At 45.1% G+C, this 26322-nt stretch overlaps 1 protein-coding gene across 1 annotated transcript in view; it reads left to right on the top strand.

Annotated features, from left to right (window-relative positions):
- Positions 1-16458, top strand: part of GNA14 (G protein subunit alpha 14) — a 179791-nt gene extending 163333 nt beyond the window's left edge. The window contains exons 3-7 of the mRNA XM_028090369.1: positions 7961-8115; positions 10582-10710; positions 12394-12523; positions 15314-15467; positions 16268-16458. Of these exons, the coding sequence (XP_027946170.1) occupies positions 7961-8115; positions 10582-10710; positions 12394-12523; positions 15314-15467; positions 16268-16458 (759 nt within the window). The remainder of the gene's footprint in view (positions 1-7960; positions 8116-10581; positions 10711-12393; positions 12524-15313; positions 15468-16267) is intronic.
- The last annotated feature ends 9864 nt before the right edge of the window (positions 16459-26322 follow it).

Genomic DNA, 26322 nt, shown 5'->3' with positions numbered 1-26322 from the left:
TGTCTGATACAGGTATTGCTGCCCCAGATGTTTTCTCCCACTTCTATTTGCAGGGAATATCTTTTCCCATCCTTTCATTTTCAGTCTATATGTGTCTTCAGGTCTGGAGTCTCTTGTAGGCAGAATATAGATGGGTCTCCTTTTTTTTTTTTTTTTTTACCCATTTCACCCTGCTGAACACGCATTGTGTTAACTTTTCTGATTTGTGGGTCTCTGTTCCTTTTTTCTGTTCTTGCTCTCTTACCGTGTGATTGATGACTTTTTACAGTGTTATGCTTGGATTTCTTTCTCTTTATTTTTTGTGTATCATAAGTTTTGGGTTTATGATTACCATGAGGTTCATATATAACCTCCTAAGTATGTAACGGTCTATATTAAGTTGGTCATTTAAGTTCACACACATTGTAAAAGACCCTTTTTACTTCCTCCTCCATATTTTATGTATATGTTGTCTTTTTTACATCTTTTTATTCATAATTTTCTTCTAATTATGGCCTTTTCTCTACCACTTAAAGAAGCCCCTTTAACATTTGTTGTAAGGCTGGCTTAGTGGTGATGAACTGCTTTAACTTTTGTCTGGGAAACTCTTTATCTCTTCTTTAATTCTAAATGATAATTTGTGGATACAGTATTCTTTTTTTAGGATTTTTTAAATTTAATAGAGAGAGACAGCGTGAGAGGGAACACAAGCAGGGGGAGTGGGAGAGGGAGAAGCAGGCTTCCTGTGGAGCAGGGAGCCCGATGCGGGGCTCGATCCCAGGACCCTGGGATCATGACCTGAGCTGAAGGCAGTTGCTTAACCAACTGAGCCACCCAGGCGCCCCTGGATACAGTATTCTTGACTGGAGGTTTTTCCTTTCAGCTCTTTGAATAAACTATGCCACTTTATCTGGCCTGCAAAATTTCTGCTGAAAAAATCTGCTAATAGTTTTATGGGGTTTCCCCTGTACATAACTTTTAGCTTCTCTCTCAATGCTTTTAAAATTCTCTCCTTATCTTTAACCTTTGACATTTAAACTATTACGTATCGTGGATTTCCTTGGTTCATCTGGTTGGGAACTCTCTGTGCTTCCTGAACCTGATGTCTGTTTCCTTCTCCAGGTTAAGGAAGTTATCTGTTATTTCTTCAAATATGTTTTCTGCCCCTCTGCTTTTCTCCTCCTCGGACCTGTATAATGCAAATCTTTTTTTGCTCAGTGTTTTCTGAGCAATCCCTTAACCTATCTTCATTTTAAAATTCTTTTTTGTGCTCTTCAGCTTAGGTGCTTTCCATGACCCTGTTTTCCTGATTGATAATCCATTCTTCTGCATCTGCTAATCTGTTGTTGATTCCCTCCAGTGTATTTTTTTTATTTCAGTTATTGTGTTCTTCAGCGTATTTTTTTTATTTCAGTTATTGTGTTCTTCAGCTTTGTTCTTTTTTATGTTTTCTATCTTTGTTGAAGCTCTTACTGAAATCTTCCACTCTTCTCTCTCGTCCAGTGAGCATCTTTACAATCATTAAATTCCTCATCAGGCATATTGTTTATCTCTGTTTTATTTAGTTCTTCTTCTGTGCTTTTGTCTTGTTCTTTCATTTGGATCATATTCCTCTGCTTCCCCATTTTGATTGATGTTCTGTGTTTGTTTCTATGAATTTGGCAAACAGCTACTTCTAAACTTGAAGGAACGGTCTTGTGTGTGGTCATACCTTATGTAGACTGTGTGTTCTGTGGCTTGGGCTGGCTGGCTAGAGCTGTGGCTGGTGTGGGCTTGGGGTCCTGGGGCACTCTCCCTGGTGGAATGGCCAGAGCTCAAGTGGGCACAGGCCAAGGCGATCCCAGGGCTCTCCACACAGGGGTGTGCCTGCAAGACAGCTGTAGCTGAAGTGGGTGGAAGCAAGGTTATCCTGGGGTGCTCAGAGGAGTGGGCGCCATGATGGGATGACTGAAGCTGAGGATGGCCCTTGCTGGGGTGTCTTGGGGCTCTGTGTAGGCGGCACCCTGAAGGGTGGCTGGAAGAAAGGCAGGGTGTGGGCCAGGAGTCTCAGGCTGCCCCAGAGCGGGGTGTGAGGGTGCACCTGGAATGGAGGCAGGCACGGGCCTGAGTGTCCCTGGGCACTTGGAACAGGGGCTGCACTGGGGGCAGTTGGAGACAAAGCGGACACGAGCCAGGAGCTCCCAGAGTGCTGTGGGCCAGGGGTGCCCTAGGAAGCCACTGGGGACCAAAATGGAGCAGGTGTGGAGTGTTCCAGTATGCTTTGTGCCCGTGTTCCCTTGATGCGATGCTGCAGCCATCATGGGTGCAGACCCAGGGGTGCTCCAATGTGCCCTGTGCTCGAGCTGCCTTGGGGCACAGCTCGGGCTGGTGTGGGCCAGAGGCCTGGGGCTCGCGGAGGTGCAGGGGGGCCATGGCAGCTGGACTCCACTCCTGTCTGGGGATCAAAGTGGACAGCAGGTATCACCTGTGGTGCTCACAGGCCCCTCCAGTCTGAAGAGCATTCCAGTAGCTCTCCTGCCATTTTGTGGAGGCTGGATCTTTTATAACTAGTTGCTCTTTTAAACTGTAGCTTTTTTCTGTGCCCCAGGGCAGATAAATCTACTCCAGATCCCTCAGTACTGTCTGTCCCCACTACTGTTCGCAGAGTGGCGGGGGGGGGGGGGGGGTTCTGTCATTACCGTGTCTCTGTCTCTCTTGCTGTTCTCTAAGTGGTTTCTTGAGCTTTTGTTGTGCAGAAGCCCTTCAGTCAGCCCTCAGTTTTTTGTTTTGTTCTAAGTAGCTTCCACACCCCGCACGGAGCCCATAGTGGAGCCCAATGTGGGCCTTGAACTCACGACCCCGAGATCAATACCTGAGCTGAGATCAAGAATTGCCTGCCTAACCGATGGAGCCCCTCAGGTGCCCCAGCCCTCACTTTTTCATCCAGAGTAATTGCTCTGTAACTGGTGTAGGTTTGGTGTGTCCCGCAGGAGGTGAATTCTGGGTCTTCTTGCCATCGCCATTTTAGACCCTCAGCTCAAGGAGCCAGTCTTAACACAAAGCTGCTCCCACGTTGCACAAGGGGACCTCTGCTCTCAGATGGTGTGCACTCTCCAGGTGGTCTGCACATGCTCATCACACTGCCCCTGCTCCCCCCATGCATGAAAGTATTTGGCCAAGCTACGGGAAAATATGCACAAAACCCCACAACATCACTCGGCATCAGGGAAATCCAAATCAAAACCTCAATGAGATACCAACTCACACCAGTCAGAATGGCTAAAATTAACAAGTCAGGAAACGACAGATGTTGGCGGGGATGTGGAGAAAGGGGAACCCTCCTACACTGTTGGTGGGAATGCAAGCTGGTGCAACCACTCTGGAAAACAGTATGGAGGTTCCTCAAACTATTGAAAATAGAGCTACCATACGATCCAGCAATTGCACTACTGGGTATTTACCCCAAAGATACAAATGTAGGGATCCGAAGGGGTACGTGCACCCCGATGTTTATAGCAGCAATGTCCACAATAGCCAGATTGTGGAAAGCGCCAAGATGTCCATCGACAGATGAGTGGATAAAGAAGAAGTGGTATATATACACAATGGAATATTATGCAGCCATCAAAAGGAATGAGATCTTGCCATTTGCAATGACATGGATGGAACTGGAGGATATTATGCTGAGTGAATAAGTCAGTAAGAGAGACATGTATCCTATGACCTCACTGATATGAGGAATTCTTAATCTCAGGAAACAAACTGAGGGTTGCTGGAGTGGTGGGGGGTGGGAGGGATGGGGTGGCTGGGTGATAGACATTGGGGAGGGTATGTGCTATGGTGAGCGCTGTGAATTGTGCAAGACTGTTGAATCGCAGATCTGTACCTCTGAAACAAATAATGCTATATGCGTTAAAAAAAAAAAAAAGATAGGAGGGGAAGAATGAAGCGGGGGGAGATCGGAGGGGGAGACGAACCATGAGAGACGATGGACTCTGAAAAACAAACTGAGGGTTCTAGAGGGGAGGGGGGTGGGGGGATGGGTTAGCCTGGTGATGGGTATTAAAGAGGGCACAGTCTGCGTGGAGCACTGGATGTTATGCACAAACAATGAATCATGGAACACTACATCAAAAACTAATGTATGGTGATTAACATAGTAAAAAATTTTTTAAAAACCCACTTTCTGTAACACACAGACATTCACAGTGTATAGAAGTCCTTCATATACCAATAAAATTTATTTAAAAACAGGTCACTCTCTTCCTCGTTCCTCCCCGCCCTTCATAGTATTTTTTCCTGGAACCGTCTCTGGGGCTGTGCCACGCTCCCTACCAGCCCGCCTCATTTCTCAGGCCGTTCTTGATCAGGGTGACCAAGCAACTTCTGACCACAGAACCTTTCCAAATAAATAGAGATCACAGAGAGGCAAGTAAATGCATTTTGTGACCCTAGATGGGGCAGATAAAGGGCAATAAGGGGACCACTGACGAACGTGACATGAGGTCTCAGGATGAGACTGCAATATTGTGTCAATGTTAGTTTCTTGATTTTGGTCATTATCCGGTGATTTTATAGTCCAGTGTCAGATTTTTGGGAAATCACACTGAAGTCTTCAGTGATAAAGAGGTACCATGTCTGTGACTTCCTTGCAAATATTTCAGGCAGAAGTTCTGTGTGCATGTCTCTCGCATGCATTTGGAGGGAGAGGGAATAGATGATATGGCATGGTCATAAATGGTCAACATTTGGGCAATCTTGAAAGGCAGAGAGGAACTCTTGTACCATTTCCCCCACATTTTTGCAAGTCTTAAATGATTTTAAAATCTTGGGGCGCCTGGGTGGCTCAGTTGGTTAAGTGTCTGCCTTCGGCTCAGGTCATGATCCTGGCATCCCGGGATCAAGTCTCACGTCGGGCTCCCTGCACAGTGGGAAGTCTGCTTCTCCCTCTGACCCTCCCCCCTCTCTCTCATTCTCGCTCTCTCAAATAAATAAATAAATCTTTAAAAAAATGATTTTAAAATCTTAAAAAGAATGATCTTGACAGGTGGGAGATCCAGCTGGGAAGAGAACTCTAAACTTGGAATACTTCTGGGCTCCTTGAATTCAATCGGTTCCAAACCCAGTTCCCAATTGTTGGGTTTCTAAGGAGACTGTGGTCCCCTCTTGCTTCAAGCCAGAGTCCGTTCCATTGTCCCCTCACCTGGCTGAACAGTCACTGGATGTTGCTCTCCTGGCTAAGCCCCCCTGGTTACCTGAAAGCGCAGGGTTGTCTTTCCCCAGCCTCCACCCCCTGGGTCCCCATGGAGAAGCCTGCATTCTTCTGGGATACCTCCCTGGGATCCACATTTTCTCTCTCCTGGAAGAGTCGAATACTGGGTTTACCCATTTCAACATGTAGCAGGATAGAGTAGGTTATGCTGCAGGAACAAACTGCCCTCAGAGTTCAGCTTAACACAATGAAAGATGATTTCTCACTCATCCTTGGTATGCAGGATGGTGTGTCGGGGTGTCTCTGCACATTGTACTCGCTCAGGAAGCCTGGCTGAGTGAGACTCCATCTTGTCTCATGACAAGCACTGCAGCAGATGAAAGGGAAGGTGGTAAATGACTCATTGGCTCATTAAAGTTTCTTCCTGAAAGAGACAAATGTTTCCACTGCTGTTTCACTCACCGTGAAGTACAACCCTACCTGGCGTCTGTGAAGAGGGGAGGTGGGAATGTTTGTAACATCCCAGTGACTCATGGGGCCGCCTCTCAGCAGGTGAGCTGAATGTAATCGTTGTGTTTAGGGGGCGCCAGCCTGGCTCAGTCAGTGGAGCTGCTGACTCTTGGTCTCAGGGTCATGAGTTCGAGCCCCACTCTGGGTGTAGAGAGTACTTTACAAAAGTAAGTTTTAAAAAAAGTCATAGGAGAGCAGCATGAGAGGCCAGCACCCCAGAAGCAAGGATTCTGCCTGCTACCAGGGGCAGGAAGACAGGTTGGCTAAAAGTCCCAGAGCATTTCCTCCTGGAGAGACTTTCCTGTCCTCGAGCTGCTCTGGGCTCTCACTGTGACCGGCTCAGGCTGCCGTCATCCTGCCCTCATGTTCTCTGGCTGTTATTTCTGCAGATGGTCTGTGTGTTAGAATGATAGATGCGCGTATGTGCGGCATGTTTGCGGGCTGCCCGCGCCACCGGGCGCTGCACTAGGTTCTGGGATCTCAGGAGCGAAGACAGGGAAGAAAACAGATCTTTCAATGCGGAGGGTAGAGCCAAGCCCAGGGTGGGGAGAGACCATCTGCTCATATTGGGGAGGAAGAGGGCGGCGGGATGCAGGGAGAGCAGCAGCAGGAAGACAGTCCCGCGGCTCCGCGTGCACTGTCTGGGTTTTCTGGGCTGTGCTCTCTCTGGCTTACAGTAGGGCAGGTGATGCAGAATGTGCTCGTGGGCGGGCTTCGAAGTCATGGCTGCAAGGCCAACCATGTGTCCTCTTTTTGCCAACAAATATTAGGCATCTGCCACAATAATGCCAATTTTGCTTACGTTTAGATGAAACTTTATAATTGATAAATCAGATACCTTGAAAATCACTGGCTCCTTTTACAAATGAGGATGTGGAGATAGGGAACTATTGGGGTTGGGGTCCTTCAAAGTCCCAAATGCACCAGAACTCAGGGTCCTTATTCCTGGTCCAGGGCACTTCCCACTAACCCACGCTGCCTAGACCTGTTTGAGATTCTGCAACTGGGATCCTCTCCCTGCCGAGGATCCCACAGTCCAGGGGGAAGAGTTAATAGCCACTCTTGATGGATAGGGGCTCACACGGCCTTCGGTTTTGCCCCGAGTCCAGTAAATCTCTAAGCTCTCCATTTTCTCCAGCTTCCTGTTGGATTGTTAATGAGGATGAATAATACAAGATATGAGCAACTTTTCAGGGAGTACCATATACACACAAGCAGATCACAGCCACCACACGGATGCTTTGCTGACTCACAGGGGCGAGTGAATAGCCAGCTCTGCGTGTGGCAGGATGGGGGAGCGAAGGAGAGGTTGGATTCCTGTCTGTCTCTCAGCAGGATTCCATTGTCTGTGCAACTTGCAGCCAAGGGACGGGATGTTGGATCTCCGTGGCCGACACATGGACATGTTGAGGATGTAAGCCAACCACATCATTTTCATTTGCTAAGGTTTGGCAAGATTTCTGGCCCCGTGCTAGCCTTACATTGATTAAATGAGATAAGGTGTGTATACCTCTTGGCATACAGGAAGTGGGCAGGGCAATAAATGGTAACTGACTGAATAGTAGTAATTATAGCAATAATCTTAAGTACTGTAATAATGGGGCCGTAGTATTACAGCAATAGTTATTGAATGATAGCAATGACAAATACAGCAATAATTGGGGCGGGGCTTGCAATGGGAGTGGCTCTCCAAATGGGAAGGAGTTTTATCTGTGATGTCTGATGATAAATAAGCCTACTAAGTTATATTAAAAAAACTGATCTAAGAAATAAAGTCTACTAAGTTATATTAAAAAAAAAAAAAAAAAGCAAAAGCAAGCCAGCCGGCACAGCTAGCTGGTGATTTAGTGTTTGTGTGCCCTCTGAAGCCCAGGCCCTCCCTTGCTGCTGCATCAAGGCAGACCTGCTTCCTCCACCACCCCCCGCCCTGGGATGCCAGGGCAATAAAAACGGTTCTTTTCAAGTTGCTCCGCCTACCATGCAGATGTTCAAAGGACAGTGATGATCCATGGCTCTTGGGTTTCTCTGTTCACCACTGGGTGCCGAATGCCAGTGGCACTGGCCCCCGGGGGCTGATGGGACTAAAAGCCGCAGGTCAGGTCACGGTCTCTCTGTGGCTCTCCCTGAGTGAAGCGGCCACATCGTCGGCACTGCTGGTGGCTGGCCTGTGAGTGGAGATCGTCCCTCATCCACAGCCTGGGGGAGGTCTTGTCCCCCAAGTCACCAACGGGCTGGCTTCCTTTCCTTCGCCCAGTGACAGGTTCTCTTTCCTTCGTGCAGGAAAACGCCCAGCTAATCAAGGAAGTGGAAGTGGACAAGGTCTGCGCCCTGTCCAGGGACCAGGTGGAGGCCATCAGGCAGCTCTGGCAGGACCCAGGAATCCAGGAGTGTTACGACAGGAGAAGGGAGTACCAGCTGTCGGACTCGGCCAAATAGTGAGTGTTGAGCCCAGGCACACGTTGTCCACACTTCAGAGAAGCTTCTCACTGGGGAGAAAGTAACTGCCTATAAACACTACCTCTTTCCTACTTGTCACTATCCCCCCCCCGTGACTCCTTGATGTGTCTCTTACCGCTTCCTAAAAACTGTGGACCCCCAGATCTCTGTCCTTGCCCATACCCACTTTTCCTCGTTGTGTTCTAAGCCTCTCTGCTTCAACGAGAAGCTCAATCAAATGTGGGGTTCCTTGGAGGGAGCTTATCTCATCTGGGGTGCTGAAATCTTCTGACTTGAATAAGGACTACCACTGCCTCTGGCTTCTCCTTTCCTCTTCTCCATATCCCTCTGCCTTCTGGTCTCCTCATCAGCAGACAGCAGGATTAATTGCCCTCAAATCTAGAATCGGAGTTTCGACCAGCCAGGCAATAGACCCGCTCCAGTGGCTGATCTCGTGCTGCCCTCTGGTGGGCAAGACAGGTTCTGCAATCCCAGCACAGGGAGGAAGCTCAGTCCACAAGCCCTTTGCTTATTGACTCCCTGGGAAGGCCTCCGCGCTTTAGTTTTGGTTCATAAAGCTCTAGTTTTAAATAATTAATTCCTAAGGTAAGATGAAATAGATGGTCCTGCATGCAAATTATCCCATGGTGATCACAGAATTTCATTGTCTTCAGAATTTCCGGAGGCAGTGTCTCCATCAGTTAGGTCACTGGACACACAGATTGGTCATGTTCTGCTTGAAGAGGCGGTTCTTCCTGCTTCTACAGCTCAGCTCTTCCCCCGTTGCTCCGAGTCCTCCTCCAGCCTCTCAGAGCCCCAGAATCCCGTCCCCTTCCCTTGGGGTGTTGCTGTTGCCCTCCAAATAGGTGTGGGTAGGTGGTTTACCCTGATTGTCTGGACAAGCCAGTGGGCAGGAGAGGAACCCTGAAATCTCACCTCCCATTTCAACGGCCTCCCTTTGGCGCTAGTGCCAGGCTGAGTGTTTCAGGCTGTTGCCCCAGGTTGGCACAACCAATCTGAGTGCAGGGACATTTAGATGCATCTAAACGTTTAGATGCAGTAGGGCAGCCAAGTAAGAAAAGGAAATAAAAAGAAGCCCAGAGAAGGTATGGGGGCAGCTCAGGAAAAAGCCAGAAGGAAGGAAGGCAGTGTCCCAGGGAGGAGGGCAGACAGCAGTGGACAGCTGGGGACCCAGCGACAACTCGAAGTCCGTGAGGCCATCTCTGCCCTTCCCTGAGACCCCCCTAGTGTCCTTTGCTTCTGTGAATGTTCTGGGGAGTGGCCGGGGCTCTTGTAGATCCATTTGGAAGAGCCCCCTGGAGCCGTTGGGAAGCTCGGTGGAGCCCTGCAAGCTGGGACTCGTGCACCAAGAGGCACATAGGGAATGGCTAGGGGGACCACGCTGCCCCCAAGACGGTGGCGCTCCGGCACGAGCAGCTGCCCCACTGCCAGAGCTGTTGAGCTGACTCGGACCAGGTGCACAGGTGTCATCTGCTGTGCCAGGACTGTTTACTTATTGGGACAGACATTCATTTCACCAGAACTCAATGTGTGCTGCTGTGGGCCAGCCTGTGCTCTGTCCTCCAGCGACAGACCCTCCGACGGAGGGCTGCACGAGGAATACGGTCTGCCTGCCTCCCTGAGCTCCGGCTCCTGCCACCTGCTGGGCACTGCAGTCCCTGGCAGGGTCCGCTGGGCAGGGAGGGGGCGGGGCCAAGCCACGCTGTGCGGGATGTCCCGAAGCACCCCCTCCATCGTTGGCCGGGGCCTGCGTTACAGGTCTTTTACTCAAAAAATGCCTAGTATAAAGGCCTTAAAGTAAAACAAAAAACCCCAAGAGAACAGAAAAAGTGGTTTGTTTCCAGCTTAAGAGTTTACTGTGGAGCCAGAAATAATCCAAGACAAGCCTTGGCTGATTTTAGATGTTTAATGTCCCAACAAACAGTAAACATTTTCTTGTTATTTTGAAAGAGCTCTGAGTTGGCCTGTTTTATACCTTTATATTCTCATAGAAACTCGAATTCATTGAGCAAAGCCTTCGAGAACAGCATCTGCGTTCTGTAATGTTCGTGGGTGGGGATGTGTGTGTGTGTGGTGAGGGGGAGCTTTGAGGGAGGAAGGTGGCTGAGAGGTCACAGACCGGATCCCAACATCCTTTCCTTCTGACCCGTTGGCTCCCTCACTGGCCAGGGAGAGAGAAAGCTTAGAGCCCGGAAAAAGAAATGGCATTATTCCCAGATTTCCCAGAGGGCTCATGGAAGCTTCTGATCCATATTCTCTCCCAAACACTCACCATTGTGGGGCAGGGGGGAAACCTGGTCCAGTGCCAGCTCTCAAGAAAGTCACTGATGGAATCCACGAACCTGAGAGGGGGCGCTGTGAGTTGGGGTGACTTCCCTGGAGTGGGATGGACGTTTCTCCGGTGTCTAAAACGAGTCTTGGTGCCTTGCTGTCTGGTGTCGCAGTTACCTGACTGACATTGACCGGATCGCCATGCCGTCATTCGTGCCAACACAGCAAGATGTGCTTCGCGTCCGAGTGCCCACCACCGGCATCATTGAGTATCCGTTTGACTTGGAAAACATCATCTTTCGGTAAGACTGTCTCCCTGACACGGTCCGTCGGAATCTGTGTGGCCTTGGAAGTCCTGGGAGGGATTCTTAAGTGTGTTATTCCTCAAAGCGTTCTATCTCCCAGAGCCATATGGGCCTCTCCATCACGGAGTGTTTAACATTTCGGGAGGTCTCAAGTCCTGGAATGGAGAGGAACTCACCTTCCTATTCCCCTTAGAACAGAACAGTCTCCTTACTGAAGTCTGGAACCCTTAGATGTAAAACACACACACACACGCACATTGAAAATACTGATGCCTTTTCCCTAAACTTGAATATTATTCTTCCCTATAGTCCCTTCTGTAGCATCTATCCATAAAAATAAAAAAACTAACAATCAGTACAAAAGTATATTAATTATGTAAGATAACATCAACTATATACAGTTGTGTAAAAAATGTATGAATTTCCACACACAAATATAAGAAGTACTTTTAGGATGACTTAAGTAGATCCTCACTGCATTTAATTATGGCCGAAAAAGGAGGATATGGTACTTATGCCCAGCACTGCAAGTTTTAAAGCACTTTTATATCCATTAGTTTCCTTGTTCCTCGTCAGAGTTACTGCATTATGCTTTTCTAGTCAAGATGACGCAGGTCCAGTCCTGCCACAACCAGGGCCTGTCTGTAGACCCGATTCCGCCTCCGGAGCGTTGTGGCACTGGGGAGCCCTCTGGTCGAGCCCCTTGAAAATCTGCATCCGGGTGCCCATGAATGTATGACCGTGACCTGTTCAGAATCAGTCCTGCTTGCTACGTCCGAACCCTGAATCGGTTCCACAGATGTGTTTGGCCCACTTGGTGTTTTTTAAGCCCCTTTTGAGCCAGTATTCAAGAATTGGTCCATTTTGCTTAGAACATTTGATACCTAGTTTCTCTTGAAAGGTTGAGGGGCTGGTCTGGCGTGCCTACACGTCTGTCCAGCAGGGCTTGGCTACAGCCGCCCTGCAGTCCACCCTCTGGACGGGGCCTCTAGTGTTCTCGAAGTTGCCTGCCGTTCTACTTTGGAGAGGCCCACTTGACTCATTTCCACAAACTGCCTGCCTCCTGCAGCGTTGGAGCTTCTGAGCCGTCTTTGGGCTAGGACTCTTTAAGTCTCTCCCCAAAGCCCCAGATAGAGCCTTTGGATTGCCACAGATGATGGAGGTCACTTGCAGGTCTTTATAGGCCAGAAGGGGTGGCGCCCACGTAATGTGGAAAGGAGTCGTGGCTAAGTCTGAGGAGCGGTGAGAAACAGGCGGGGGTGGGGGGGCTGGAGGCAGCCGGTGGGCCTGGGGGACTGCCCACCTCTCTGCCCCTCGCGTGTCTGGCGTCCGGCACTCGACAGTGGTTAGCGCGACACCTACGTGGATGCTTGTGCTTTCTGCCTGGACTAATGCAGCAGCTTCCAAACCAGTGTCCCCGAGCATGCTGCTCCCCTGGGGTCACCCCTGCACCCGTCTTTAGTAACTTTACTTACACTATGTGCCTCCTTTGCTAACACCCAGGGTTCCTCTCTGCCGAAAGCAGCGGTGCTCAAACATGGGCATCTTAAGACCCCTTTTCACCTCTAAAAAATTACTGAGGACCTTAGGAGTGCGGATTCCCACCATATGATGATGCCTGTCCTCCTCCAAAGAGCCATGTATCCCAACCTTTGAATGTTCTGTGTTTCTGTCGAACAGGATGGTAGATGTTGGTGGCCAGCGATCTGAAAGACGGAAATGGATTCATTGCTTTGAAAGTGTCACCTCCATTATTTTTTTGGTTGCTCTGAGTGAATATGACCAGGTCCTGGCTGAGTGTGACAACGAGGTATGCTGGGTGGGGAGGGGTAGCTGTGGAAAACAGAAACCCACGTCTGCAGTTTGCAAGAAGCTAGCCTGCCCTGGCGTTAGACAGTATTCTTTAGGTTCAACGGTCTTGCTATTCAAAGTGCAGTTTCTGGAATTAGCAGAACCTGCATCATCTGCGCGCTTGTTAGAAATGCATGCCTAGTCAATCGACCTACACGGAATAAATCAGAACTTGTATTTTAACAAGATTCCAGGTAATTCAAATACACATGAAAGTTTGACAATCACTGGCCTGGAACCTGGTTCTCAAAGTTGGATCTTTAAAGAGAGACCTGGCATGTGGGTCCAACTCCAGATTCTGATTTAGTTGGGGTGGGGGTGGGCTGAGCCTGGGATCTAATCTCAGGTGGGGCCACCCAAAAGCATAGGGTTCTCAGTCTTGGCTGCATATTGGAATCCCCTGGGGAGTTTCTAAAAAAGACCATCTTTTGGACCTCACAGTAGAAACTCATATTTCTTCGGTTTGAGCCGGGGGTATTTTCCCCAAGCCCCTCAGAGGTGCTCACGCACAGCCAAAGTTGAGCAATGCTCTTTCTCATAAATACCTGGGAACAGGCTTCCTAACCTCTCTCCAGGGTGCTCCCAAATTAGGTCCCTGAGTTGACAGGAGGAGTGGTGTCAGATGCTTAGAGATGTTCTGACCCACCCCGGTCAGGCATTCCCTGTCCTCCGCAGGGTTGCCCTAGGGCTAGCTGTGTGGAACTGCATTAACCACATCTGCCCAGAGAGTGAAGATAGCGGTCACTGTCGCTTCTCTTTGACGTGGGGCTGTGTTCTCTGGGACACCACTGTCCTCCCCTTGTCTTTTCCCCAGCCTTGCACGAGACATCCTGACCTCATAGAAAAGTGTCTCTTCCTTCTAGGTCACGGTAGTAAACCAGTAAAGAACTCTGCCCAGGATTAGACAGTGACTATGAGCAAATTATATCTTGTATTTCTTGAGAGCAGGCCTTTCTCTGAGGAGCAGAGTCACAGTAGCTAATTAGTGGAGGATTAACCCATTTACTAGTGTCATTGTGCAAAGAAGAACAGCAATCTTGGCTGCCACCCAGCTCTTCCACGAGGGACATTTTTTTTTTTTTTTAAAGCAAAGGCTTCAGGTTATCAATATGAAAAATGAGGTCCAAATTTCTCTCAGGATTACTTACTGATGTTTCTCAGGAAGCTCAAAAGATGACTCAGGGGCACAAAGGACCAGTGCCTCAACCCAGTATGCTTACAAATTAGACATTTTCTCCTCTCCTAAAAATCACATTTGGAGAGGAATTCCACTCCAGACTTGTCCTGGGTGTACATACATGTTGCGTCCACTCTCTGGACTTACAGGAATTGTTTTTTCATGTACAGCTGACTCTTGAACAACACAGGTTTGACCTTCATGGGTCCACTTACACGTGAGCTTTTTTTCTGATAAATACGGTACAGTACGGGTATTTTCCTTGTAACATTTTTTTTCTCCAGCTTTAGTGTAAGAATATGGTATATAACATCCATAACATACAAAATATGTGTTGTTATTGGTGAGACTCTGGTCAACAGGGTATTAGTAGTTAAATTTTTGGGGAGTCAAAAGTTATATGCACATTTTTGACTATGCCAGGCAATCAGCCCCCTAACTCCTGTGGTGTTCAAAGGTCAACTTCCTTGCAGATTATTGATAAGACCATAAATTTTTTTTAAAGCTTTAAAAACTGAGGGGTTACCTGTCTGGTAAATAAATTCCAGATCTTGATTGCCAAAAATGTACTGAATAGGAGAATGGGCCCAGGTATGCAGAGTCATAGGGAAACAGGTTTATGGCATGTCCCTCTGAGCAGGGTGCAAAGCTTTCATGTTTTTGTCTGACCATTCCCCTCTATAAAGGGAAGTTCTTGTTTCTTAACTCTTAGAAATACTTAAGAGCAGGGGCAGTGTGGCCAGCTCAGTCCATGGGGCATGTGACCCTTGATCTCAGAGTCATGAGTTCAAGCCCCACGCTGGGCTCTGTAGAGCTTACTTTAAAAATACCTTATTAAAAAGGTGCCATCTAGAACAATTATTGTCACCAGATAAGATTTGTATGTGCCCTATTTTCCCTAAATTAGAACATTTGATATATTCTTGCCAGTGACTAATGTTAAGAAATTTTTACTTTTTCTACATAATTTTGACCAGATCCTATTATTACATGGGCTTGGGAATTCATTTAAATTTACGAACACTAGTATGTTCATCCATAAAATGGGGACCCTGTTCCCCTAGCAGACCTCGCCCGTATTACCCACCTGTAACGTGTGGCGCAGGAAAGGCGCTCAGCAGCGTCAGTCCCCTGCTCTCCAATGCCCAGCCTTCCTCTGGACAGTGGCTGTGCTCGAGCAGCCTTCCTCCTGTGGTCTGGAAGCCCACCCCCAATTAAAGTGAGTGTCTCGGACCCAAGTTATGCACTTTCCCTACTTGGTAACCCCAACAATTAAACAGAAAAGTTTGTCAAATATAGGTATGAACCTTTTTCCAAGTTTCACAAAAGCCTTTCTTATGTGTTATGTGTTTATTTGGGGTGCTGTAGGAGAACAGCCAGAAAGGAAGGGAGGGAAATAGAAACAGGAGGCCTGGTGTCCTGGGGAGGGCCCCTCTGCTCACCAGCTTCAGCATGGAGAACTGTGTGGAGCCGGCAGCTGGGTGAGGGGACACATGGGTGGAACCAGCGATTTGGCCTGTCGCTTCCAAAGTATTTTCTTTATTAACCCTAAGTCCCTTGTTTCGCACTTAGAACCGCATGGAGGAGAGCAAAGCCTTATTTAAAACCATTATAACCTACCCCTGGTTTCTGAACTCGTCTGTGATTTTGTTCTTAAATAAGAAGGATCTTTTGGAGGAGAAAATCATGTACTCTCATCTAATTAGCTACTTTCCAGAATACACAGGTAAGTGTCCCTCTTGCTGACCTCCCTGGCCACGGGCCGGCATTACTGACATGGCCTCAGGGGCGTCCCTGATCTGCCTCGAACAGACTTTCTCAGGGAAGCTCCAGGTGCATGACTCTGTTGTTGCCTCAGCACCTCCACCCATGCCAGCCCCTATGGAAACAACTCCTCGTCCTGCTCACATGCCCTGCACCCTCACCTGCACTCGGGTGTGCCTCCTGTGTGCTCCCTTGGCCTTCCTCACTCTGGAGCACAAGCCTCTGCCTTGCCTAGCTGTGCCTCCCCCATATCCGGCAGAGTACCTGCTCCTTCTGTGAGTAGCTTAGTGTGACAGACCCCTTTCCAGGCACACGGTAGACACTGAAGTTTGTAGATATAGGACCGATCCCAGGCTGGAAAGTTTATGTCCTGATGCTAATTATTTCTGGTACAGGAGGTCTCAAATATCAGCAAGTTTGACACTGATATTTTAGAGTGCTGTTTTAGCACCCCCTTTCCTTTTATTAACTGCATCAGCCATGTGGTGAGAGCCCAAACCAGAACATTAAATTGGGTCACCGTTTTTCAACAAAGTGCTTTAAAGTACACTTTTTAGATAGCAGTGGACATTTTAAAATATCTCGTTTACGGGTTCATGATGAGCTATAATAAAAGTTCACACCCCAGGTAAGCTCTTCTCTAGGAGTAAGAACTCAAAGAAGGATTCCAAGTAAGAATAGGAGTATACTGAAACTGATTTTGGGGAGGACCCAGGGGTTAGTAGCTTTCTTCTTTATTCTTGTAACTGCACTCTTGACTAGGACCGAAGCAGGATGTCAAGGCCGCCAGAGACTTTATCCTGAAGCTCTATCAAGATCAGAATCCTGACAAAGAGAAAGTCATCTATTCTCACTTCACATGTGCTACAGACACGGAGAATATCCGCTTTGTGTTCGCTGCTGTGAAGGACACAATTCTCCAACTCAACCTGAGGGAATTCAACCTGGTTTAGAAGCTGCTGCCCACCCCTCACCCCTCCCAGAGGACAGGATTTGCAAGCTCCTCCCGTTTTATTTGTCAGTGCTTGTGACGTCACCCACCCGGCCATGCAGGCCCCAGGGACAGGTGGTGGACTTCGTGAGATATTTTGAGTTTAGCCAACTTTTTCAAAGTCTTTATTTCTAAATTGTTTTTGTATTTCTTTTCTTGACTTTTGGCTATGAGATTTTAAGTTTTTAATTTGATATTTTACAGAATTTTTAAAAGCCACTGTGATTTACTGTGTTGTTGTTTTAAGTTAAAGTGTGTTTAATAGTCCTTAACACATCCTGTAACAGGGGGTCTGTTAATTTATAGATCATGCCTTGAGACCTCTAGGATTAACTTGGGTGGTATTTTTGTTTTTTTAAAGTTAATGGGTTTGAAGCTTTTTATTAAATCTTGTAATTTAGAGATTTTAAACTTTCTCTTCATGCTGAAGTATGCATTTTACATGCCATCAAACTTTATTTCTTAAGCCAAATTAATGATATCAGTGTATCTTAGTTTTGCCACAATTTGATTACCACGCAGCCAAAGTTGACATAAATGGGCTCTAGACAGCATATTAAGTTGTATTGGTGGGAAAAAAGTGTGTTTTATATATATATATATGACCAAGTCTTGTAAACTTCTGAAATGGCTAAAAGTCTAAATTGTTTAACAAATGTAATGTAACCCCTGCCAAAGTTCTGATGGCCACCACCGATTGGCTGGCTGAAACATGTATGCTCCTCGGAGGAGGCGATGAATATACCATTCGGCCATCAGCAATGGATTATGTTGTGTTTCTTTGTGCTCATGGTTGATATAAACTAGGAAAGTCACAGCATTTTTCTAACTCAAACTTTGTAAATGTCCTTGGAGGGGAGGAAAAATAAATTTCCTCTTACCTTCTAGGTTCCTGGCTGAGACCCCCAAACAAAACAGATTAACGGCGGGGGGTGGGGGGGCGGAGAACCACCCTAGTTTAATAATATGTATGCCTCTGTATACAGGAGAGATACCCAGAGAACTGAGTAACTTCCCTATAGGCCAGGCCCTCCCCTTGAGTACCTTCTTCAGCTCAAGATGTTGGGGGAGGAGGACTCACCTATTGAGAGGTGAGTAAGGGTGTCTGTTAAGGGTCTGTCCCTCTCTGTACCGGAAAAAGGAGACCTCTACATCCTAACAAATAGATTTCACTTATACATGTAAATTTCCCTCATGAAAGGGTAGCTCTTGCTAGGTTTTCAGAGCTTTTGCTGGATCTCCTGTTCCTTAATTAGCTCAAAATAATCCTTACGCCAAAGAGGCATATTTTGGGGTGCTATGGTCTGTTCCCCTTGGGCTCTGCCTTTGAAACTTCAAATTACTTTCACAGCCCAAAAGCTGAGTGGATTGAGAGATTGTTCTATAGTTTCACTGAACCAGTCTCAGGTTGGTTAAAAAGCTGTGTCTCACTTCAGGAGGGGGCGGGGCAGGTGGTAGCCCAGTTAGACGTCTACAGTGCAAGCAGGGATTTCATAAGCATTTCTATGGGGGGCTAAAAGGAAAAGGGTAGTGGTTGGAACAAATTTTACACTAAATTTCAGTCCTGAGGGCAGCCAGTCAGAAGATTTCTACATGTTAAGGTCAAAGGACCTTTTGCAGTATGAATGTCTTTGTCATAAACTCTGGCCCACAAGGCCCACAAAACTGTAAACAAACATGGGCTACTGTGGTATTTCTGTGGAGTTGATATCCAGTTGTTCACAGTTTGCAGGGCCTGGTGCCACACTTTTGAGAAACCGAAATAACTTCTGTAAATGACAAAAGACTTACAAAATGGCCATCATCAAAGATCTGATGGGAGTTCACTATAATGCAGCTGACAAGGACATCTGGTTACTTCTGTGACCTACGTTTTAAGATAACTAGAATTCTAAGTGCTAACATTACACCAGGACATATCACATTTCTAGGAATTTCATGCAGTTTGTTTTTAGTGATTCCAAGTCAAAAAAAAGTAGAGGAAAATTGGAAACGTTTGAAGAGGTCTATAGGCAAGGTTATAGGAGCAAACGAAGAATTCAGGATTAAGTCCATTTACAGGTAAATAATGAAACCCCAGACAACACAACTAGAATCTGATATCCACAAGGGTGCATTTCCACTGAAGCATCATCTTTCTCTGTAAACATCCCCACTTCTACTAAAGATAATAAAAATTACACGTGGCCTGATTTTTTACGTAACAAGAATAGTGATTGGCCCTTTACGCTCTTTTAAATGTGCTTTATTGGAAGCGAGTGCTTCCCAAGTCTAGTTGAATAGCTCTTCTTGCAAGAAGACCAATCTTGAGATGTTCCAGGGGCCCTCTGGAACATCCCTAGTTAGTTCACGGTCGAAAAGACTTCATTTAGAATTTGAGTTTCAGCTTTTCAAAAATATCAATAGTTTTGAACACTTGACTAGAATTAAGAAACAATACTTGATTACCTATTTTAACCGAAGTGAAAAGATTTTAAAGGCAAATACAGGTTACACAGCTGTCAGTGAAACTTGGCTCTTAATACTGGGAAGACCTGTGGTTTTCTTAAGTGATCAAAGACCTGATGATAAAGATAACAGGGAATTAGTTCAGTAAAACACAAAGTCTTTTGCTTTCTAGCCAGCTTGCTTAAAAGTAGAGAAAAACCTTTCACAGTTTTTTCTCAGGAGCAGACCAAAGAAGAGTCTGAGAGAACTCTGTCCTTTCGTTACCAGCCAGGCCCCACAGGCCTGACCTTTACCGCACCCTCGCATGGACTCACCGACCTTTGTCCTCCTTTTCCCGGAGGCTTTTCTTTCCAGTTTGTCTCAACTCAGGCGGATGGAAACCGAAACCACGCCTCGGGCAACAGCTCAGCAACAGCCCTGATCCGACCTCCAGCAGGCCCGACCACCCAGACCAGTTTGAATTTAACCCCTGGCCCGCACCTGCACAGATGGACCTCTAGAGTGACCAACAACTACCTTTACCTCCTTGTAATACTAAACTCTCCACCTAACAAGGAGCACAAGCCTCCTTTACATAACATACAATGTAGCATAGGCACCTTTCCTAAAGGTGCATGCAGGATCTCATGCCAGCCTCCACATATGATGGCAAGAGATCGCTTTTAGAGGATTTTTTTTTTTTTTTTTTTTTTTGAGAGAGCAAGTGAGCACTTGCCCACGAGCTGGGGAAGGGGGAGAGGGGAGAGAGTATCTGAGGCAGGTTCCATGCCCAGCGCAGAGCCTGATGTGGGGCTCAATCTCACGACCCTGAGCCGATCAAGAGTCTGATACTTAACCGACTGAGCCACTCAGGTGCCCCGCCCCCAAGAGATCCCCTTTTTAAAATATTCATCCTGACCCTAAATAAAAGGAACTCATCCACCCTTGCTCAGGGAGTCACAGTTTTGGAGGTTATTCCCCATGAACTCCTTTCTTGCTGCAAATAATTTTTACTTTGTGCGACAACCCAACCTGGGGTAGTGTTTGTTGTGACTGACCAAGGAGCAAACTCAAGTTGGTTCAGTTACACCTTCAGCAGACGGAAGAAAACTAAGTTCTAGTTTGACATGAGTATACTATTGACAGTAAAGTTTATCTTTACACATTTATGAATTCATTCCATTTTAGCTAGCTTAATTACACAAGGTTTTCTCTCTCTTTCCAACTTTCTATATCTAATTATTTTTCCCTTACTCTCCTCTTTCCTTTTCTGAAACCACTCGTTCTACTCTAAGACACAACTTCTCTTTCCTGTAACAAAAATGCATCTTTTGGGGCGCCTGGGTGGCTCAGTTGGTTAAGTGACTGCCTTCGGCTCAGGTCATGATCCCAGGGTCCTGGGATCGAGCCCCGCATCGGGCTCCCTGCTCGGCGGGAAGCCTGCTTCTCCCTCTCCCACTCCCCCTGCTTGTGTTCCCTCTCTCTCTCTCTATCAATTAAATAAATAAAATCTTTAAAAAAAAAATGCATCTTTGTACCTCATACGTTTTCTTAAACCAAACCACATCTTACTTTCTTTGCATACAGAGAGGTTTTCCTTACTATTTCTAGTAGTTTGAATTACGTATGTTAACTAGTATTCCCAACCCTCTGAAACCTTAATTTCTAGAACTAAGCCCTTATCAACTGTAGTTTGGCAAATTTATGAATACATTTCCTAATTTCTAGAAGCATATGCTGCTTCATAGTACAATTTTTCAATGTGGTACAAGATGTTTACTAATAGACCCAAATATGTTTAGTTTCTCCATATTAAGCCAAAAGTAGATAAACCTACATTCAGTAATGTTCCAGTATTTTGTCATATTTGGAAATTTAGACATTCCAATGAATTCCCATCATTTAACTTAGGAAAATTTCATTTATAAACTTTAATCCCACTTAAATCTACTTAATTCACTTGTTCTTAATCGTATTGAGATTACTTCTAAAAATTTCATGAGACATTAAGGCCATCATCCTGTTATTTTTCTTGCTGACAAGTTTCGTGACAGAGATAACATGAACTCATTTGACTAATAAACCAGGTACAACAGAAGTTGTATGCATTACATCCAAAGCTGACAACCCTGAAGACATACCTATTTCAATGAAACCAAATTAAATTAGCTTGTATTTACTGAGTATTTTCCCAGATCACATGAACTTGGAAAACATTTGGGTTCGTTTCTATATTTGAGTCTACAAGTGCTTAATTCATATACGAAGTTATTTCTGAGCCAATTAAGTAGAGCTGGTTTACAAATTAATTTTGGCAATACCATCTGGAGGTAGAAAAATAGCATGTCTATAACATATATAGACACACACAAACAGATACAAACAGAGATCTTATACCTATCACTGTAACATATTTAACTGTGAATCAGGTACAACAACACACAACTCAGTAGTTTGTGAAAGAACAGCTGTATCCAAATTGTGTTTCTGGCAGATGGAATGAGTTCATTTACTTATGGCTAATTCAGATGGCTAAGGGTTTTTTACCAAGATTTGTATGGAAGATACTTTTTTTAATTGTGCCCAATTTCCAAATAGCTCCTTTTTCCCTTCTCATGAGAATCATCTCCCTAAAGTCTTCATTTCAAAGAGATGGCGGTAGAAAATGTGTATCAAAGGCACAAGGAAAGTATCCAAGTTGTCTCCAAGGGGTTTGGGGCATATTTGCCTATGATCAGAAGTCTATAGAGTAATTACTATTAAAATTTTTCCTTTTCTTAGATGCAGGACAGTTCTATTTCCAATATCCCAATCTTACACAAGTATCTGCAAGCATTTTGAGATGAAGAGGGGAGGTTTTGGGATTGGTTAAGATTGGATGGACTTTATATTGCTTCTAGAAATGCATTTCTAGTTTTGTAAAGATTTTTAAGACAAAAAATAGTATTTCTAATTCCTCAAAGAAGTAGGGGAGCCTGAATGGTATTATGGGGCTGACACACTCATCCAACTACATTATCTTCAATTTGCTTCTTTATATCATTATTGGGGAAGATTTCCATTCCAACTAAGATGAAAATCGAAAGATTCCTATGTTCAAGAACTTCAGGGTTTAATGCAGTATGCCTTTGTAAAGAGTATATAAAGCGTTCAACAAGAACCTTTGAATGCTCTCCTCTTTTGAGTGTATAATCCAACCTTGGACCAATTCACTTTAGGGGGAAAGACTCTACTATTGCTTTTATCAGTCACTGAACATCAGAACACCAGCCTTACCCAATCATTTCCTGATCCTTTGCAGGAAGGCCTGGGAGGAATTCTGGTCATCCATTTCCTCTGGGAGGGGAGTCTGTCCCAAGGGGCTGGCTGGCTTATCACTGCAGTATAAACATGGGTGGGAAGGACCCCTAAGCAGACACTCAAGGTCCCAGTGAATGGAGTTGTGAATGGCCACTGATCTACCTCTTCTCTAAATCCAGTTGAATCTTCTGAAAGTGGAGATAAAAAGTGCTTTGTAATTTCACCTTGTTAATAGAGTCCTTAAGGCTGGATGCTATATTCCTTCACTTCCTCTTTTCAATTTGCTCATTCCACAGATACCAGTAAGACAACCATTTAGATTGAGAACTAAATTTTTTTTTTCAAATACGTTAAGTCTTTCCAATTCAAAGGATCCATCATCTGGCTATTGATGAGTAGAATCTTTGTATTAATCTCCATAGGGACTCAAACCCATAAGCCTTTTTTATGGCTTACCCGTGGATAAAGAGGCGCCCCTTTTGGGCAGACAAGAGGTATCCAACCCTTTGTTGGAAAAGATGCAGCCCTTATAAGATGCAAAAAGTTCATTCTTAGGGTTAGCAGAAGAAAGCAAAGACCTTCCCTTGTCACAGGCAGTAAGAATGATGTAGTGAGAAGATGTCTCTTGTTTCCCATGAGAACATGAGACACTTCCAGTCCCAGACCTGCTAATCTGTGACCCCAGACACATGCTACTGGAATGGGACTTCCCTGGCACGGACACAGTGAAGGTTGAGACGACAGGCCCCGTATGGACTGGGAACCCCTGAGATAAACTCCCCTGAGAGCTGGCACAGTGGGATGGAGAGAACACTGCATTTCCTTTCATGTCTTGGATCCCGGGCCTATTTGGCTGGCTGCCACATATAAACCCATATGTGCATTTTCCATCTAGTGGAGACCAGGGAAAGTATTCTCATTGGTCAAAAAGCCAAGCTCTCAAGACACAAAAAATGAAAGGAAAACCTCTGGTCTACCCTCCTCTTTATGACAAACGACACAAAAGAGATAACAGAAAACAATGACCATCTCTGGAAGGAAAGGGATCAACAGAAAACAAGGTACTCGTAACAGAAATCTTTGTACCAGAGTCTCTATATACAACTGTTCATACAATTATTTTCTCCTGCTAACGTAAATTTGTAAAGGATGAAGAAGGTGAAATTTTCCCTTCCTCTCTCAACGAGGCACAGAGAGAGAGCTAGGAGAGCTGATGTTGATAAGACTTCTTACCCTTTGCCAGCTTCTGCCAGTTTTCCAGGATCCTGTCTGCAGGCTCCAGAGGGAGTATGCTGTTTCAGCAAGTCCCATCATGAGTCACCAAACTGTAGGGAAGGAAAAATAATTTTCCCTCTCCCCTTTCTAGGTTCTTGGGTGGGATCCCACCCCTGTAATAAAAGAGATTAACAGGAGAAAAACAGTTTAATAACATGTATATCTCCTGTAAACATGGGAGAAACCTAGGAAAATTGAGCAACCCTCTGTAATGGCCCAGCTATCACCTTTTTTCCCCCAACACGAGAAAGATGTTGGGGGTGGGGAAGGCCAGTTTATGGGAGGCGGGGGGGGGGGGGGAGTGGGGTGGAGCATGGTAACGTTGATATGCAGATTTTAGTTGGGCTCCTTCTCCACTGATAAGAGTTTCTTGTGATTGAGAGTCATCCTTTTAATAGAGAGGGAAACACCCTTACAAATGGAGATTTGCTTATATATTTCCCTTACAAAAGGTAACTTCTGCTTTTCCTGTGTCTGTTATTTCTTAAAAAGAATCCTTATGCCAAAGAGGCATGTTTTGGGGTGGCATATTCTACTCCCCTTCACCCTCCTTTTTGAGGTATTCTGTATTCATCATCATGTTGTGTTGGGAGTTCCCTTAATAGCTGGCCCAGTAAAGCAGAAGCAGAATCACCTGGGAAGTGTAGAATACTTCAAACTAGAGGCCCAATATGGTTTTGTTTCTGCTTTTTATCTGAAGGTATGAACACACATACAAATACACAAGCAAATCACTTAGGGATTTAAGGTGATAGGTCTTATCTCCAATCAGTCTACAAAACACACCCAGATAGTTACACATGTTATGGAACAATGGGTCAGCATTCCTGTAACTGTACTGAGCCTTTTTTATTAGCCAGTTAGAGGACAGTCAGGTTCTCATTCTGTTGGAACACTTCCAAGTGTGAAGCTGGTAAAGAGCAGAAGAGCATCAATGTTAGAAAAAACAGGAATTATTCTTATAGCCTGTGATTCTACCATAACAACATTAAGCTGTAAAAACCAGCCTTCCGTCAAGAAATGAATGCAAAGCAAGTTTTTGTGGAACCTGACAAAACGTTAAAAATTACCTGGAACGGTGAAGGTCTAGGAAGAAAAGAGGCAAGATAACTTTGCCCAAGAGAACACAGAGTAAGTAGCTCTCAGGGACATCTAGGAACAAACGAAAAGCAGAATCATGGGGAGGAGGGGAAACACACCATGCACTAAGGATCAGGAACTGCTTCTGATCACCAGTTAACTTATGCTAAGTGCTTAAGACCATCAGTAACCGAGGGAATTAATGTAGGATTTTGTTTAAGTTCTTGCTAGCGTTGAATTATTATCTTCAATTTACCTTTGGCTGACAAAGCACGTTAGTAAATGATGGCTTTCAATCAATTCTAGTAGCAGGAAATGTTATCTAATAAATCATAACAAAAGACAGTAATAACAAAGTATTTTCTTAAGTCATGCAAAGGCTGAACTCTCCATATCAGAGGTAAATTAATCATCTCTGCCAAAATTAATTATGCAAGTAAAAAAAATTCTCTCCTAGCCCTTCTTTCAAAATATACCCATTACTTACTGAGGAAATGAGCCATTTGAAGTTTCCTGAGGTTGAGAGGCACAGTCTTGGTGCTTTGCTTAAGAATTTACAAAGTATTAACCACAAGCTTTTAGTTAGCAAGGACCACGCTGGGCTGGAATGCTGTCATATAAAAAATCAGGACTTTGGGCAATCTGTTTGTTATCCACACTTCATTAGGCCCCCAAGAGGGCAGAATTTAGATAGGTGAGGGAGGACTTAATTGGTGATGTTTCTGGTTCTACGCAACAACTAAAAGCAGAGCAGACTGAAGAGAAAATTTTATGACCCATTTTATTTGAAAAAGTATACATAAACTGAGGAGTCATCTGACCAAGAAATCTAATTCTACCAAGAGCAAAAATTAACGACTGTTTAGAAAAAATGTCATTAATGAGCAGGGCTAATCAATTTTTAGGAAAAAGAAAAAAAAGACCAAATTCAATTTCAAGAGGAAGAACTTCACTTTATATAAAGTTTGTATTTATAAATTATCAACATAAAAAAAAACAAGGCAGAGACTGTAAGAGGCAACTGGGTCAGGAGCCCACATAAGGGGTATAAGGAACACAAAAGTGAAGGAAATACTGCAGCGATGCAGAAACAGATATTTTAAAAATTAATTAGCATCATCAATAACCATATTTTTACCAAAGAATAGTTAGCATCTCAAAGAAGCACAGACTATTTGGTCAACAGAAAAATCAGTAAGGAAGTATTTCTAAAGTGCACATTCCCTGAAATATCCATTTTCATTTGTCATACACATACTCACATACAGAGATGATCATTTTTTAAGAAGTCTGTAACAATCTACCCGAAATTGAAACAAACCCCAGGTCCGATTTCGAATAGTTTGTGTATAAAATTACTGATATCGAGGACATTTCAATGTAATCTACATTTGAGTGCTTTTCAGCCCCTAAATAGAGAACTTTTGGGTAGCCAATGGAACACTGACAGTATGATGGCCTAATAAGGGATGGGCGGCTGATTGATAACTGATTAATACTAACTTGATTGGTCAGCATTAGCAGTCAGGTGTAATTTCAAAAGTATATTTCAAAGCACTAGGTGAATGGCCTTCTTTTAAGGCATGTGAAAGAGCTACAGGCGATACTGGGTAATAGCACCAAAGAAAGTCAGATTGAATGAATTTTGTCCTGTCCTGAACCTTGAATAAGGACTGCAGGTTATTTCTCCCAGAAATCTACAGAAATGAGGAAATCCAATTATTTCACATTAGCTGCACCAACA

Source organism: Eumetopias jubatus, unplaced genomic scaffold (genome assembly GCF_037043125.1).
Source record: "Eumetopias jubatus isolate StellerSeaLion01/CBP00866 unplaced genomic scaffold, mEumJub1_p1.0 scaffold_15, whole genome shotgun sequence".
Lineage (NCBI taxonomy): Eukaryota > Metazoa > Chordata > Mammalia > Carnivora > Otariidae > Eumetopias > Eumetopias jubatus.
This window is presented reverse-complemented; position numbering and strand designations above follow the sequence as displayed.